At 48.8% G+C, this 17,897-nt stretch overlaps 1 protein-coding gene across 3 annotated transcripts in view; it reads left to right on the top strand.

The window, feature by feature from the left end:
- secisbp2l (SECIS binding protein 2-like) overlaps positions 1 to 17,897 on the top strand; it is a 38,850-nt gene that overhangs the window by 11,636 nt on the left and 9,317 nt on the right. The window contains exons 3-13 of one of the 3 annotated variants that reach the window (XM_029720935.1): positions 2,526 to 2,706; positions 3,096 to 3,251; positions 3,442 to 3,598; positions 5,158 to 5,378; positions 5,813 to 5,837; positions 8,565 to 8,677; positions 8,770 to 8,910; positions 9,178 to 9,285; positions 9,450 to 9,617; positions 9,910 to 10,051; positions 13,266 to 13,459. In XM_029720935.1, the coding sequence (XP_029576795.1) occupies positions 2,526 to 2,706; positions 3,096 to 3,251; positions 3,442 to 3,598; positions 5,158 to 5,378; positions 5,813 to 5,837; positions 8,565 to 8,677; positions 8,770 to 8,910; positions 9,178 to 9,285; positions 9,450 to 9,617; positions 9,910 to 10,051; positions 13,266 to 13,459 (1,606 nt within the window). Of the gene's footprint in view, positions 1 to 2,525; positions 2,707 to 3,095; positions 3,252 to 3,441; positions 3,599 to 5,157; positions 5,379 to 5,812; positions 5,838 to 8,564; positions 8,678 to 8,766; positions 8,911 to 9,177; positions 9,286 to 9,449; positions 9,618 to 9,909; positions 10,052 to 13,265; positions 13,460 to 17,897 lie in introns of all 3 variants that reach the window. The other 2 variants (XM_029720934.1, XM_029720936.1) reach the window with 2 other exon arrangements.

Below are 17,897 nucleotides of genomic sequence, written 5' to 3'. Positions count from 1 at the left end.
TACCAGGCACTCCAATTTTTTTTTACCAGCCAAAATATATTTTTTCTGTACATACATATAAAAACACACCAAAAACAGATGACCATGCTTTGTAATGTTTCTAAAACAAGAAATGTGATATATTGCTCAATTTCATTTTTTGTGACTGGATTTTTTAAACCAAAATATCATTGACAAATTGTTGAGCTGGCCCTTTAAGAGCGGGAGGTTACCTTGGTGTGTGAGATTTGGGATCTGACTCTTTGCTATCAGTTGAAGCAACATACTCAAACTAACGTTGATAAACTACTGAACTTGTGAGCAAAACAATGTAAATAGTCAAGAAACACGAGGACAAAGTCTCACTTTGTAGACGTTTGTGGAAATTAGACCAACTTTTATGCCTGTGCACAGTGCCTCCAAAAATGAATCTATTAGCATTTCACTCAGTGCGCACAGCTGCGCCAGATGGGATATACAGTTGAAGTCAGAAGTTTACATACACCTTAGCCAAATACATTTAAACTCAGTTTTTCACAATTCCTGACATTTAATCCTAGTAAAAATTCCCTGTTTTAGGTCAGTTAGGATCACCACTTTATTTTAAGAATGTGAAATGTCAGAATAACAGTAGAGAGAATGATTTAATTCAGCTTTTATTTCTTTCATCACATTCCCAGTGGGTCAGAAGTTTACATACACTCAATTAGTATTTGGTAGAATTGCCTTTAAATTGTTTAACTTGGGACTAACGTTTTGGGTAGCCTTCCACAAGCTTCCCACAATAAGTTGGGTGAATTTCCTCCTGACAGAGCTGGTGTAACTGAGTCAGGTTTGTAGGCCTCCTTGCTCGAACACACTTTTTCAATTCTGCCCACACATTTTCTATAGGATTGAGGTCAGGGCTTTGCGATGGCCACTCCAATACCTTGACTTTGTTGTCCTGACTTTGTGCACCAGTCCCTCCTGCAGCAAAGCACCCCCACAACATGATGCTGCCACCCCTGTGCTTCACGGTTGGGATGGTGTTCTTCAGCTTGCAAGCCTCCCCTTTTTCCTCCAAACATAACGATGGTCATTATGGCCAAACAGTTCTATTTTTGTTTCATCAGACCAGAGAACATTTCTCCAAAAAGTACGATCTTTGTCCCCATGTGCAGTTGCCAACCGTAGTCTGGCTTTTTTATGGCGGTTTTGGAGCAGCGGCTTCTTCCTTGCTGAGCGGCCTTTCAGGTTATGTCGATATAGGACTTGTTTTACTGTGGATATACCTGTACCTGTTTCCTCCAGCATCTTCACAAGGTCCTTTGCTGTTGTTCTGGGGTTGATTTGCACTTTTCACACCAAAGTACGTTCATCTCTAGGATACAGAACGCGTCTCCTTCCTGAGCGGTATGACAGCTGCGGGATCCCATGGTGTTTATAGTTGCGTGCTATTATTTGTACAGATGAACGTGGTACCTTCAGGCGTTTGGAAATTGCTCCCAAGGATGAACCAGACTTGTGGAGGTCTACAATTTCTTTTTGAGGTCTTGGCTGATTTCTTTTGATTTTCCCATGATGTCAAGCAAAGAGGCACTGAGTTTGAAGGCAGGCCTTGAAATACATCCACAGGGACACCTCCAATTGATTCAAATTATGTCAATTAGCCTATCAGAAGCTTCTAAAGCCATGACATAATTTTCTGGAATTTTCCAAGCTGTTTAAAGGCACAGTCAACTTAGTGTATGTAAACTTCTGACCCACTGGAATTGTGATACAGTGAATTTTAAGTGAAATAATCTGTCTGTAAACAATTGTTAGAAAATGTACTTGTGTCATGCACAAAGTAGATGTCCTAACCAATATGCCAAAACTATAGTTTGTTAATAAGAAATTTGTGGAGTGGTTGAAAAACTAGTTTTAATGACTCCAACATAAGTGTATGTAAACTTCCCACTTCAACTGTAGGATTGATATTTCTTTGTGGAATTAGCAGCTATGAAACAAAATAGTTGAAATACTATGAAAACAGATAATGCAACATTTTCTGAACACTAACTCACATGTGCTCATACTTGACTTTTGACTTTTTATTCAGGAATGTAATGCTCACATTGTAGAGTCCTGCACATTGACCACCTGCCAATGGGGTTGGTGAAATAGACATGTTTACCTGCAGGTGTCGGTGTTCATTGTATGTCCTGGATGTGAGAGCTGTAGACCTGTGTGTGTGTCCTGTGTGTTTCTCTTTGTCAGGGGTGATCTGCCTCATGCTGCACCTTCGTTTCTTCGTTTCCTTCCTGTCTGTTTTGAATAGCAGGAAGTGGTCTGCGCTCTAGACCGCTGGCTGTGAAAATATCAGCTGGATCCTCATCAGCCAGTGCCACACACACTCACACACACACACAGTCAGCTCTACACTGATATCAGCAGTGTAACAAGCTTTGTCTTAGTTTGACACTGTTTTCCCTGGCCTCCTACGGGTATATTAGTCCTAATATGTTGCAGTATATTCATACAATCATCACTACACCAATCATTTCTTCTCTCCCTCCCCTCTACAGACAACAGCACCCCATGTATAGCGGAGGAGGGGACCTGCGCTGGCAGCAGCCCAACCCCACCCCAGGTGGTCCGTACCTAGCTTACCCCATCCTGTCCTCCCCCCAGCCTCCAGTCTCCAACGACTACACCTACTACCAGATCATGCCTGCCCCCTGCCCCCCCATGATGGGCTTTTACCAGGTAGGTAGCTGAAATGTTAGGGGGTTAGAGGCAGACCAGTAGTCAGAAGGTTGCTAGTTCAAATCCTGGGCGAGGAGATAGAACAGGGAAGTGAATTAGCAACCCGGAGGGCTGCTGGTGTCAGATCCCAGGTACTATTTATCGTCAATGTGCCCTTTCACTTGGTAGGTAGTGGAGTGTGTGTTGTCTTTGTATTTGGTTTTTGGGAGAAGAGGTTTACAAGACTAGTAGCCTGAAGAAATGGTTAGGAGAACAGAAGAAGTGGAGGATAAATGTTCATTGTCACAGGTACTATTCACTGTCAATGTGCCCTTTAGCATGGAAGGTAGTGGAGTGTGTGTGAATGTTTGTCACAGCTGGAAAATACAGTTGTTCTGTTCCTCTACCAGCCCTTCCCAGGAACGTACGCCGGGCCCCTGCAGCCTGGCGTGGTAAACCCTGTATCAGCTGACGTCAGCGAGAGACCGGCCCCTCTCGGACAGGCGTTTGGACTAGCTAATCAGAGAGGAGGGAGGGGCATGGTCAGACCTGCCGTTCTACCCAAGGTAAGAGGTTAGAGGTCAAACATGTTATTCTGCTGGTCTACCCTAATGCAAGGTGCTCAGGTCCATACTTCATTTTACATTATTGATTACATTATCAATTAATACCATCAATGAATAAATTAATTAATACCATTAATTGGCCAGAGTCGTATAACATCAATATACAAAATAATGTTTCATGTTATTATAGTCTATGTTCTATCAGCAACAGCAGGTGGGGTTGTGTCAGCCCCTGAGGGCCAGGAGGCCCCCCATGAGGACTGTAGCTGTCCAGAAGGAGGTGTGTTCCTCGGGGCCAGATGGACGGACCAAGACAGTCCTACTGGTGGACGCTGCCCAACAGACTGGTACGTATATAGACCAGTAACATGGTAAAACCAGTAACATATGCTAGTACCAATATCAGTAATATTCTAGTACCAGCACCAATACTAGTCTAAATACTAGTATTACTAAAATACTAGTATACTAAATACTAGTAAATACAATACTGGTCTAAAGTATGTCCACAGATGAATGACAGGCCTAACTCTTCTCTAACTTCTGTACAGGGTTGTGTACTGACTGTATGTACCTGACTGTGGTCTAAGCCTTCATTACAGTATAAAGGCTTTACATAATGGAACTACACAGTCAACCACAGAGCATCTAGATCCTACTGAGCTGAGAGAACAGGTTTACAATGATGACGCTTCATCATACTGAGACACTATGGCTACGTTTACACAGTCAACCACAGAGCTTCTAGATCCTACTGAGCTGAGAGAACAGGTTTACAATGATGACGCTTCATCGTACTGAGACACTATGGCTACGTTTACACAGTCAACCACAGAGCATCTAGATCCTACTGAGCCGAGAGAACAGGTTTACAATGATGACGCTTCATCATACTGAGACACTATGGCTACGTTTACACAGTCAACCACAGAGCATCTAGATCCTACTGAGCTGACAGAACAGGTTTACAATGATGACGCTTCATCATACTGAGACACCATGGCTACGTTTACACAGTCAACCACAGAGCATCTAGATCCTACTGAGCTGAGAGAACAGGTTTACAATGATGACGCTTCATCATACTGAGACACCATGGCTACGTTTACACAGTCAACCACAGAGCATCTAGATCCTACTGAGCTGAGAGAACAGGTTTACAATGATGACGCTTCATCATACTGAGACACCATGGCTACGTTTACACAGTCAACCACAGAGCATCTAGATCCTACTGAGCTGACAGAACAGGTTTACAATGATGACGCTTCATCATACTGAGACACTATGGCTACGTTTACACAGGCAGCCCAGTCTATTTATTTTGTTGACCTAATTGGTCTTTTGACCAATCAGATCAGCTCTGAAAAAGATCTGATGTGAAAAAATCTGATGTGATTGGTCAAAAGACAAATTAGTGGAAAAAATATCAGAACTGGGTTGCCTGTGTAAACGGAGCCTATGATACCCATCCTGCTGGGAAGACAGTAGGAATGTAGAGTTTCCGGTTGGAGAGGTCTACTCTGCACGTGTGCAGTACGTGTTGTCCTCTGTGACACCTCTGGCTGGGGGAATAACGCTACTCAATGCGACTAAGAGTTAGATCCATAATGAGATGGACATCACATTGGTTGTTAACCAGTAAAGGTGTAATAAGCATCTAAATACTATTTCTCTGCTTGCCACTGCTTCTGCTTGCTGAAAAGCAAGATTATTTCTGGTCCTAGACTAAAAAGCAAGATTATTTCTGGTCCTAGACTAAAAAGCAAGATTATTTCTGGTCCTAGACTAAAAAGCAAGATTATTTCTGGTCCTAGACTAAAAATATCTCCATTTAAATATCTCTTTAGTCCAAGGACTAGGCTTAATGTATTGATAGATTGATCTGATATCTGTCTGCCTGTAGACTTCCCAGGGGACAGTGCGTGTGGTCGTGGTGCGTCGGAACGGGAGCGGGCCAGCCCCCTGCTGTGGAAGAACCTTCCCCGGAGAAGGCGGGCCTCGCACCCTGCCGAGAGCTCCAGCGAGGCGGACATCGACAGCGACAGCGGATACTGCAGCCCCAAACACAACCAGCAGGCCCTGGGGGCTACGCAACACACTGCCCACGCTGCTATAGCTCCTACGGTAGGCCCTAACTCTAACCCGGTGGTAGACCCAACACTATACTGCTGTTTAGTACTGTGGTCTCCAACACAACCAGCTACGCTACACACTGCCCACACTGCTATAACTCCTACGGTAGGCCCCCCTTTAACCATTTACTACTTTATAGTACTGTACACTACTGTAAACTCAAACACTACTGTAGCCCCGGGGCTCCAAAACACTCTACCACAGTTCCTACGATGGTAGGCCCTATCCCTTACCCTAACTCTATAGTACTGTAGCCTCAAACACAAGGTAACCCTGACCCCAGACCTAGCTATAGCCTAACCTTCACCTACCTGACTGAAGTGAAATATCTGACATGCTTCTCCCCTCTCTTTCTCCATCTCTCTGTCTCTGTGTCTCTCTCTCTGTCTCTGTCTCTCTCTCTGTCTCTCTCTCTGTCTCTGCAGGGAGTGGATGCAGGTGTAATGACAGGTAGGCTTTGTTTTTATGATTGATCAGTTGATTTCTGATAAGAGATGATTACATTGCCTTTACCCTTGGCTGTGTCCTGTATTACCTTTGTGTATGATGAGGATATTGACCTCATCCCATCAGTTGAGGATGCCTGGTTATTTAAAAGAAAATGCCTTCCTCACCATCTTAAATAAGCATGCCCCATTCAAGAAATGTAGAACCAGGAACAGATATAGCCCTTGGTTCTCTCCAGACCTGACTGCCCTTAACCAACACTAAAACATCCTGTGGCGTTCTGCATTAGCATCGAACAGCCCCCGTGATATGCAACTTTTCAGGGAAGTTAGAAACCAATATACACAGGCAGTTAGAAAAGTCAAGGCTAGCTTTTTCAAGCAGAAATTTGCTTCCTGCAACACAAACTCAAAAAAGTTCTGGGACACTGTAAAGTCCTTGGAGAATAAGAGCACCTCCTCCCAGCTGCCCACTGCACTGAGGATAGGAAACTCTGTCACCTCTGATAAATCCTATAATTGAGAATTTCAATAAGCATTTTTCTACGGCTGGCCATGCTTTCCACCTGGCTACCCCTACCCCGGCCAACAGCACTGCACCCCCTACAGCAACTCGCCCAAGCCTTCCCCATTTCTCCTTCTCCCAAATCCAGTCAGCTGATGTTCTGAAAGAGCTGCAAAATCTGGACCCCTACAAATCAGCCGGGCTAGACAATCTGGACCCTTTCGTTCTAAAATTATCTGTTGAAATTGTTGCAACCCCTATTACTAGCCTGTTTAACCTCGTGTCGTCTGAGATTCCCAAAGATTGGAAAGCAGCTGCTGTCATCCCCCTCTTCAAAGGAGGGGACACTCTTGACCCAAACTGCTACAGACCTATATCTATCCTACCCTGCCTTTCTAAGGTCTTCGAAAGCCAAGTCAACAAACAGATTACCGACCATTTCGAATCCCACCGCACCTTCTCCGCTATGCAATCTGGTTTCAGAGCTGGTCATGGGTGCACCTCAGCCACTCTCAAGGTCCTAAACGAAATCGTAACCGCCATCGATAAGAAACAATACTGTGCTGCCGTATTCATTGACCTGGCCAAGGCTTTCGACTCTGTCAATCACCACATCCTCATCGGCAGACTCAATAGCCTTGGTTTCTCAAATGATTGAACCAGGCGAGGCACCAACTACTTCTCTGATAGAGTTCAATGTGTCAAATTGGATGGCCTGTTGTCCGGGCCTCTGGTAGTCTCTATGGGGGTGCTACAGAGTTCAATTCTTGGACCAACTCTTTTCTCTGTATACATCAATGATGTCGCTCTTGCTGCTGGTGAGTCTCTGATCTACCTCTACGCAGACGACACCATTCTGTATACTTCTGGCCCTTCTTTGGACACTGTGTTGACAACCCTCCAGACGAGCTTCAATGCCATACAACTCTCCTTCCGTGGCCTCCAACTGCTCTTAAATACAAGTAAAACTAAATGCATGCTTTTCAACCGATCGCTGCCTGCACCTGCTCACCCGTCCAGCATCACTACTCTGGACGGTTCTGACTTAGAATATGTGGACAACTACAAATACCTAGGTGTCTGGTTAGACTGTAAACTCTCCTTCCAGACTCACATCAAACATCTCCAATCCAAAGTTAAATCTAGAATTGGCTTCCTATTTCGCAACAAAACATCCTTCACTCATGCAGCCAAACACCCTCGTAAAACTGACCATCCTACCGATCCTCGACTTCGGTGATGTCATTTACAAAATAGCCTCCAATACCCTACTCAATAAATTGGATGCAGTCTATCACAGTGCCATCCGTTTTGTCACCAAAGCCCCATATACTACCCACCACTGCGACCTGTACGCTCTCGTTGGCTGGCCCTCGCTTCATACTCATCGCCAAACCCACTGGCTCCAGGTCATCTACAAGACCCTGCTAGGTAAAGTCCCCCCTTATCTCCGCTCACTGGTCACCATAGCAGCACCCACCTGTAGCACGCGCTCCAGCAGGTATATCTCTCTGGTCACCCCCAAAGCCAATTCCTCATTTGGCCATCTCTCCTTCCAGTTCTCTGCTGCCAATGACTGGAACGAACTACAAAAATCTCTGAAACTGGAAACACTTATCTCCCTCACTAGCTTTAAGCACCAGCTGTCAGAGCAGCTCACAGATCACTGCACCTGTACATAGCCCATCTATAATTTAGCCCAAACAACTACCTCTTCCCCTACTGTATTTATTTATTTATTTAGCTCCTTTGCACCCCATTATTTATATTTCTACTTTGCACTTTCTTCCACTACAAATCTACCATTCCAGTGTTTTACTTGCTTTATTGTATGTAATTCGCCACCATGTTTATTTATTTATTTAGCTCCTTTGCACCCCAGTATTTCTACTTTGCACATTCATCCACTGCAAATCTACCATTCCAGTGTTTTACTTGCTATACTTTATTTACTTCGCCACCATGGCCTTTTTTACCTTTACCTCCCTTATCTCACCTCATTTGCTCACTTTGTATATAGACTTATTTTTTCTACTGTATTATTGACTATGTTTTGTTTATTCCATGTGTAACTCTGTGTTGTTGTATGTGTCGAATTGCTATGCTTTATCTTGGTCAGGTCGCAATTGTAAATGAGAACTTGTTCTCAACTTGCCTACCTGGTTAAATAAAGGTGAAATAAATCAAATACAACATTTTTGTCTCTCTCTGTGTGTGTGTGTGTAGCGGTAAGCTGGGTGAACGTAGCGTCTCAGGCCTCTCAGAGGCCGTGGTCAGACAACAGGACCACCCCGTTCCAACGGACAGGGAAGACCCCTGATCAGAGGAACTATTCGCAGGTACAATGGGCCTCTTGACCTCACCTGGGCAACTGTAATTAAGTCTCTGACTGACCCTCTCACCCCCAATTTCTTTCTCCCCCCCCCAGCAGGACTTCCATGCAGGGTACTCAGGGGGGCGTGTCTGTTCTAACCCCACCCCCGCAGACAGCAGCTGTGGTCTGCAGCAGAGACGGCTCCAGCCCGGACTGGGCCCTGGGACGGGGCTTGCTCCTGAGCCCCTCTACTTTGAGGTGGGAGATATCTACATGAAATTCTGTATTTGACAATATGCATTTCAGTTGGAATCAAATCTTTACTTGAGATACAACTGTCATGTAAATCCTGTATCTGCATTAATAGGAGATTTCAGTTCTTCATGTATCTGTTTGTTTCCATCTTGGTCACTGTGTATTAGGAGTTAGTGAGGCTGTAGATGTAGAAAAGTCCTCAGTCAGTGTGTAATGGTATGTTAGAGCTGTACAAGTTAGGTGTTTGGTAAATTCTAAAGTCTGTTTCAGGATGAGGATGAGTTTCCAGAGCTGGTCTCAGGAGGGCCACAGAGGAACATCAAACCAGACCCCAACCCTTCCCAGAACCAACACCAGACCAAACTAACCAAGAACCTGGTGAGAGACCGGCTAATCTCTCCTTCCTTCCTCCCTTGAGAATTTCACTTGTTTTTTGTTGTTTTTTTTTGTACCAAAATGAGTAGAACGGTTGACCACAAAACAATCTATCCCAGTAGTAAACCCCCTCCTCCTCCTCCTCCTCCTCCTCCTCCTCTCTCCAGCTGGATAACCTTCCAGAGAACTCTCCCATCAACATCGTCCAGACCCCCATCCCCATCACCACCTCCGTCCCCAAGAGGGCCAAGAGTCAGAGGAAGAAGGCCCTGGCCGCTGCCCTGGCTACAGCACAGGAGTACTCTGAGATCAGCATGGAGCAGAGGAAACTACAGGTACCAGCATGCACTCTGTTAGCTTTCTAGGAAACTACAGGTACCAACATACAATATCTTAGCTAGCTAGGAAACTACAGATACCAGCATACACTGTCAGCTAGGAAATTACAGTTAGCTAATCACAGATAACTACAAGCACCAGCAAGCACTCTGTTAGCTTTTCACAGAAAACTACAGATACCAACATGCTCTGTCAGCTAGACATAGCGCAGGACAATAATGGAAAAAGGTTTGCTAGTTGTATTGTACTACTATGAGTGTGCTGAGCCAGTGTTGCTGTTTCCTGTAGGAGGCACTGACCAAAGCAGCAGGGAAGAAGAGTAAGACTCCAGTCCAGTTGGACCTGGGAGACATGTTGGCTGCTCTGGAGAAACAACAGCAGGCCATGAAGGCTAGACAAATAAACAATACTAAACCACTGTCCTTCACAGGTACACACACACACACACACACACACACTGCACCGCACCCCCCACACACACTGCACCGCACCCCCCACACACACTGCACCGCACCCCCCACACACACTGCACCGCACCCCCCACACACACTGCACCGCACCCCCCACACACACTGCACCGCACCCCCCACACACACTGCACCGCACCCCCCCCCACACACACACACTGCACCGCACCCCACACACACTGCACCGCACCCCACACACACTGCACCGCACCCCCCACACACACTGCACTGCACCCCCCCACACACACACACACTGCACCGCACTCCACACACACTGCACCACACACACTGCACCACACCACACACACTGCACCGTCACTCACCCTTTCTCTCTGCCCTCTCTCTCTCTGACTGCCCTCTCTCTCTCTCTGACTGCCCTCTCTCTCTCTCTCTCTGACTGCCCTCTCTCTGACTGCCCTCTCTCTCTCTCTGACTGCCCTCTCTCTCTCTCTCTGACTGCCCTCTCGCTCTCTCTCTGACTGCCCTCTCGCTCTCTCTCTGACTGCCCTCTCTCTCGCTCTCTCTCTGACTGCCCTCTCTCGCTCTCTCTCTGACTGCCCTCTCTCGCTCTCTCTCTGACTGCCCTCTCTCGCTCTCTCTCTGACTGCCCTCTCTCGCTCTCTCTCTGACTGCCCTCTCTCGCTCTCTCTCTGACTGCCCTCTCTCGCTCTCTCTCTGACTGCCCTCTCTCTCTCTCTCTCTGACTGCCCTCTCTCGCTCTCTCTCTGACTGCCCTCTCTCGCTCTCTCTCTGACTGCCCTCTCTCGCTCTCTCTCTGACTGCCCTCTCTCGCTCTCTCTCTGACTGCCCTCTCTCGCTCTCTCTCTGACTGCCCCTCTCTCTCTCTCTCTCTCTCTGACTGCCCTCTCTCTCTCGCTCTCTCTCTGACTGCCCTCTCTCGCTCTCTCTCTGACTGCCCTCTCTCTCTCGCTCTCTCTCTGACTGCCCTCTCTCTCTCGCTCTCTCTCTGACTGCCCTCTCTCTCTCGCTCTCTCTCTGACTGCCCTCTCTCTCTCGCTCTCTCTCTGACTGCCCTCTCTCTCTCGCTCTCTCTCTGACTGCCCTCTCTCTCTCTCTCTCTCTCTGACTGCCCTCTCTCTCTCTCTCTCTCTGTCTGCCCTCTCTCTCTCTCTCTCTCTCTCTCTTCCCTCTCTCTCTCTCTCTCTCTCTCTCTCTGACTGCCCTCTCTCTCTCTCTCTCTCTCTCTGGACTGCCCTCTCTCTCTCTCTCTCTCTGACTGCCCTCTCTCTCTCTCTCTCTCTGACTGCCCTCTCTCTCTCTCTCTCTCTGACTGCCCCTCTCTCTCTCTCTCTCTCTCTGACTGCTCTCTCTCTCTCTCTCTCTCTGACTGCCCTCTCTCTCTCTCTCTGACTGCCCTCTCTCTCTCTCTCTCTGACTGCCCTCTCTCTCTGTCTCTCTGACTGCCCTCTCTCTCGCTCTCTCTCTGACTGCCCTCTCTCTCTCGCTCTCTCTCTGACTGCCCTCTCTCTCGCTCTCTCTCTGACTGCCCTCTCTCTCGCTCTCTCTCTGACTGCCCTCTCTCTCGCTCTCTCTGACTGCCCTCTCTCTCGCTCTCTCTCTGACTGCCCCTCTCTCTCGCTCTCTCTCTGACTGCCCTCTCTCTCGCTCTCTCTCTGACTGCCCTCTCTCTCGCTCTCTCTCTGACTGCCCTCTCTCTCGCTCTCTCTCTGACTGCCCTCTCTCTCGCTCTCTCTCTGACTGCCCTCTCTCTCGCTCTCTCTCTGACTGCCCTCTCTCGCTCTCTCTCTGACTGCCCTCTCTCTCCTCTCTCTCTGACTGCCCTCTCTCTCTCTCTCTCTGACTGCCCTCTCCTCGCTCTCTCTCGACTGCCCTCTCTCGCTCTCTCTCTGACTGCCCTCTCTCGCTCTCTCTCTGACTGCCCTCTCTCGCTCTCTCTCTGACTTGCCCTCTCTCGCTCTCTCTCCTGACTGCCCTCTCTGCTCTCTCTCTTGACTGCCCTCTCTCGCTTCTCCTCTCTGACTTCCCTCTCTCGCTCTCTCTCTGACTGCACTCTCTCGCTCTCTCTTGAATGCCCTCTCTCGCCTCTCTCTGACTGCCCTCTCTAGCTTCTCTCGACTGCCCTCTCTCGCTCTTCTCCTATGAACCCTCTCTCGCTCTCTCTCTGACTGCCTCTCTCTCTCGATCTCTCTCCCGCACCCTCTGCCTCACACGCGAACTCTCCTCCGACTGCCCTCTCTCTTCGCTCTCCTCTGACTGCCCTCTCTACTCTCGCTCTTCTCCTCTGAATTGCCCTCTTTTCTCTCGCTCTCTCTCTGAACTGACCCTCTCTCTATCGCTCTCTCTCTGACCTCTCTCTCGCCTCTCGTCCTCTCTGTGACTTGCCCCTCATCTATCTCTCTCTCTGTGACTGCCCTCTCTCTCTCTCTCTCTCTGTGACTGCCCTCTCTCTCTCTCTCTCTCTCTCTCTGACTGCCCTCTCTCTCTCTGACTGCCCTCTCTCTCTCTCTGACTGCCCTCTCTCTCTCTCTGACTGCCCTCTCTCTCTCTCTGACTGCCCTCTCTCTCTCTCTCTCTCTCTCTCTCTCTCTGACTGCCCTCTCTCTCTCTCTCTCTCTCTCTCTCTTCTCTCTCTCTCTCTCTCTGACTGCCCTCTCTCTCTCTCTCTGAATGCCCTCTCTCTCTCTCTCTGAATGCCCTCTCTCTCTCTCTCTCTGAATGCCCTCTCTCTCTCTCTCTCTGAATGCCCTCTCTCTCTCTCTCTCTGAATGCCCTCTCTCTCTCTCTCTCTGAATGCCCTCTCTCGCTCTCTCTCTGACTGCCCTCTCTCGCTCTCTCTCTGACTGCCCTCTCTCGCTCTCTCTCTGACTGCCCTCTCTCGCTCTCTCTCTGACTGCCCTCTCTCGCTCTCTCTCTGACTGCCCTCTCTCGCTCTCTCTCTGACTGCCCTCTCTCGCTCTCTCTCTGACTGCCCTCTCTCGCTCTCTCTCTGACTGCCCTCTCTCTCTCTCTCTCTGAATGCCCTCTCTCTCTCTCTCTGAATGCCCTCTCTCTCTCTCTCTCTGACTGCCCTCTCTCTCTCTCTGACTGCCCTCTCTCTCTCTCTCTGACTGCCCTCTCTCTCTCTCTCTCTCTTTCTCTCTTTCTCTCTTTCTCTCTTTCTCTCTCCCCCCCCCCCCCCCCCCCCCCCCCCCCCAGTGGGTACAGCAGCCCCGTTCCATGGTTCAGGGCCAGGTGCCAGGCCAGGAGCAGGGTCAGGTATAGTATCAATGTTGAAGGCCCAGCAGGCCCACTCTGCCCCCCTCAACATGCTGGACTCCAGCGCTCCACGCCTGAAGAGAGGGAAGGAGAGAGAGATCCCTAAAGTCAAACGACCCACCGCCCTGAAGAAGGTGAGAGGATAGATCTCATTGTGTGTCTAACCCAGTCTCTGTTCTCTCTGTGTAGATCATTCTGAAGGAGCGTGAGGGGAAGAGGGGGAAGGTGTTTGTTGGTCTAACCCAGTCTCTGTTCTCTCTGTGTAGATCATTCTGAAGGAGCGTGAGGGGAAGAGGGGGAAGGTGTTTGTTGGTCTAACCCAGTCTCTGTTCTCTCTGTGTAGATCATTCTGAAGGAGCGTGAGGGGAAGAGGGGGAAGGTGTTTGTTGGTCTAACCCAGTCTCTGTTCTCTGTGTAGATCATTCTGAAGGAGTGTGAGGGGAAGAGGGGGAAGGTGTTTGTTGGTCTAACCCAGTCTCTGTTCTCTGTGTAGATCATTCTGAAGGAGCGTGAGGGGAAGAGGGGGAAGGTGTTTGTTGGTCTAACCCAGTCTCTGTTCTCTCTGTGTAGATCATTCTGAAGGAGCGTGAGGGGAAGAGGGGGAAGGTGTTTGTTGGTCTAACCCAGTCTCTGTTCTCTGTGTAGATCATTCTGAAGGAGTGTGAGGGGAAGAGGGGGAAGGTGTTTGTTGGTCTAACCCAGTCTCTGTTCTCTGTGTAGATCATTCTGAAGGAGCGTGAGGGGAAGAGGGGGAAGGTGTTTGTTGGTCTAACCCAGTCTCTGTTCTCTGTGTAGATCATTCTGAAGGAGTGTGAGGGGAAGAGGGGGAAGGTGTTTGTTGGTCTAACCCAGTCTCTGTTCTCTGTGTAGATCATTCTGAAGGAGTGTGAGGGGAAGAGGGGGAAGGTGTTTGTTGGTCTAACCCAGTCTCTGTTCTCTCTGTGTAGATCATTCTGAAGGAGCGTGAGGGGAAGAGGGGGAAGGTGTTTGTTGGTCTAACCCAGTCTCTGTTCTCTGTGTAGATCATTCTGAAGGAGCGTGAGGGGAAGAGGGGGAAGGTGTTTGTTGGTCTAACCCAGTCTCTGTTCTCTCTGTGTAGATCATTCTGAAGGAGCGTGAGGGGAAGAGGGGGGAGGTGTTTGTTGGTCTAACCCAGTCTCTGTTCTCTGTGTAGATCATTCTGAAGGAGCGTGAGGGGAAGAGGGGGAAGGTGTTTGTTGGTCTAACCCAGTCTCTGTTCTCTGTGTAGATCATTCTGAAGGAGCGTGAGGGGAAGAGGGGGAAGGTGTTTGTTGGTCTAACCCAGTCTCTGTTCTCTGTGTAGATCATTCTGAAGGAGCGTGAGGGGAAGAGGGGGGAGGTGTTTGTTGGTCTAACCCAGTCTCTGTTCTCTCTGTGTAGATCATTCTGAAGGAGCGTGAGGGGAAGAGGGGGAAGGTGTTTGTTGGTCTAACCCAGTCTCTGTTCTCTCTGTGTAGATCATTCTGAAGGAGCGTGAGGGGAAGAGGGGGAAGGTGTTTGTTGGTCTAACCCAGTCTCTGTTCTCTCTGTGTAGATCATTCTGAAGGAGCGTGAGGGGAAGAGGGGGAAGGTGTTTGTTGGTCTAACCCAGTCTCTGTTCTCTCTGTGTAGATCATTCTGAAGGAGCGTGAGGGGAAGAGGGGGAAGGTGTTTGTTGGTCTAACCCAGTCTCTGTTCTCTGTGTAGATCATTCTGAAGGAGCGTGAGGGGAAGAGGGGGAAGGTGTTTGTTGGTCTAACCCAGTCTCTGTTCTCTCTGTGTAGATCATTCTGAAGGAGCGTGAGGGGAAGAGGGGGAAGGTGTTTGTTGGTCTAACCCAGTCTCTGTTCTCTGTGTAGATCATTCTGAAGGAGCGTGAGGGGAAGAGGGGGAAGGTGTTTGTTGGTCTAACCCAGTCTCTGTTCTCTGTGTAGATCATTCTGAAGGAGCGTGAGGGGAAGAGGGGGAAGGTGTTTGTTGGTCTAACCCAGTCTCTGTTCTCTCTGTGTAGATCATTCTGAAGGAGCGTGAGGGGAAGAGGGGGAAGGTGTTTGTTGGTCTAACCCAGTCTCTGTTCTCTGTGTAGATCATTCTGAAGGAGCGTGAGGGGAAGAGGGGGAAGGTGTGTGTTGGTCTAACCCAGTCTCTGTTCTCTCTGTGTAGATCATTCTGAAGGAGCGTGAGGGGAAGAGGGGGAAGGTGTTTGTTGGTCTAACCCAGTCTCTGTTCTCTCTGTGTAGATCATTCTGAAGGAGCGTGAGGGGAAGAGGGGGAAGGTGTTTGTTGGTCTAACCCAGTCTCTGTTCTCTGTGTAGATCATTCTGAAGGAGCGTGAGGGGAAGAGGGGGAAGGTGTTTGTTGGTCTAACCCAGTCTCTGTTCTCTCTGTGTAGATCATTCTGAAGGAGTGTGAGGGGAAGAGGGGGAAGGTGTTTGTTGGTCTAACCCAGTCTCTGTTCTCTGTGTAGATCATTCTGAAGGAGCGTGAGGGGAAGAGGGGGAAGGTGTTTGTTGGTCTAACCCAGTCTCTGTTCTCTCTGTGTAGATCATTCTGAAGGAGCGTGAGGGGAAGAGGGGGAAGGTGTTTGTTGGTCTAACCCAGTCTCTGTTCTCTGTGTAGATCATTCTGAAGGAGCGTGAGGGGAAGAGGGGGAAGGTGTTTGTTGGTCTAACCCAGTCTCTGTTCTCTGTGTAGATCATTCTGAAGGAGCGTGAGGGGAAGAGGGGGAAGGTGTTTGTGTGTCTAACCCAGTCTCTGTTCTCTGTGTAGATCATTCTGAAGGAGCGTGAGGGGAAGAGGGGGAAGGTGTTTGTTGGTCTAACCCAGTCTCTGTTCTCTGTGTAGATCATTCTGAAGGAGCGTGAGGGGAAGAGGGGGGAAGGTGTTTGTTGGTCTAACCCAGTCTCTGTTCTCTGTGTAGATCATTCTGAAGGAGCGTGAGGGGAAGAGGGGGAAGGTGTTTGTTGGTCTAACCCAGTCTCTGTTCTCTCTGTGTAGATCATTCTGAAGGAGCGTGAGGGGAAGAGGGGGAAGGTGTTTGTTGGTCTAACCCAGTCTCTGTTCTCTGTGTAGATCATTCTGAAGGAGTGTGAGGGGAAGAGGGGGAAGGTGTTTGTTGGTCTAACCCAGTCTCTGTTCTCTGTGTAGATCATTCTGAAGGAGCGTGAGGGGAAGAGGGGGAAGGTGTTTGTTGGTCTAACCCAGTCTCTGTTCTCTGTGTAGATCATTCTGAAGGAGCGTGAGGGGAAGAGGGGGAAGGTGTTTGTTGGTCTAACCCAGTCTCTGTTCTCTGTGTAGATCATTCTGAAGGAGCGTGAGGGGCAGAGGGGGAAGGTGTTTGTTGGTCTAACCCAGTCTCTGTTCTCTCTGTGTAGATCATTCTGAAGGAGCGTGAGGGGAAGAGGGGGAAGGTGTTTGTTGGTCTAACCCAGTCTCTGTTCTCTCTGTGTAGATCATTCTGAAGGAGCGTGAGGGGAAGAGGGGGAAGGTGTTTGTTGGTCTAACCCAGTCTCTGTTCTCTGTGTAGATCATTCTGAAGGAGCGTGAGGGGAAGAGGGGGGAAGGTGTTTGTTGGTCTAACCCAGTCTCTGTTCTCTCTGTGTAGATCATTCTGAAGGAGCGTGAGGGGAAGAGGGGGAAGGTGTTTGTTGGTCTAACCCAGTCTCTGTTCTCTGTGTAGATCATTCTGAAGGAGTGTGAGGGGAAGAGGGGGAAGGTGTTTGTTGGTCTAACCCAGTCTCTGTTCTCTGTGTAGATCATTCTGAAGGAGCGTGAGGGGAAGAGGGGGAAGGTGTTTGTTGGTCTAACCCAGTCTCTGTTCTCTCTGTGTAGATCATTCTGAAGGAGCGTGAGGGGAAGAGGGGGAAGGTGTTTGTTGGTCTAACCCAGTCTCTGTTCTCTCTGTGTAGATCATTCTGAAGGAGCGTGAGGGGAAGAGGGGGAAGGTGTTTGTTGGTCTAACCCAGTCTCTGTTCTCTGTGTAGATCATTCTGAAGGAGCGTGAGGGGAAGAGGGGGAAGGTGTTTGTTGGTCTAACCCAGTCTCTGTTCTCTCTGTGTAGATCATTCTGAAGGAGCGTGAGGGGAAGAGGGGGAAGGTGTTTGTTGGTCTAACCCAGTCTCTGTTCTCTGTGTAGATCATTCTGAAGGAGCGTGAGGGGAAGAGGGGGAAGGTGTTTGTTGGTCTAACCCAGTCTCTGTTCTCTCTGTGTAGATCATTCTGAAGGAGCGTGAGGGGAAGAGGGGGAAGGTGTTTGTTGGTCTAACCCAGTCTCTGTTCTCTCTGTGTAGATCATTCTGAAGGAGCGTGAGGGGAAGAGGGGGAAGGTGTTTGTTGGTCTAACCCAGTCTCTGTTCTCTGTGTAGATCATTCTGAAGGAGCGTGAGGGGAAGAGGGGGAAGGTGTTTGTTGGTCTAACCCAGTCTCTGTTCTCTCTGTGTAGATCATTCTGAAGGAGCGTGAGGGGAAGAGGGGGAAGGTGTTTGTTGGTCTAACCCAGTCTCTGTTCTCTGTGTAGATCATTCTGAAGGAGCGTGAGGGGAAGAGGGGGAAGGTGTTTGTTGGTCTAACCCA

Source organism: Salmo trutta, chromosome 29 (genome assembly GCF_901001165.1).
Source record: "Salmo trutta chromosome 29, fSalTru1.1, whole genome shotgun sequence".
NCBI lineage: Eukaryota > Metazoa > Chordata > Actinopteri > Salmoniformes > Salmonidae > Salmo > Salmo trutta.
Note: the sequence above shows the minus strand (reverse complement) of the source record. Positions and strands in the feature narration are given on the sequence as shown.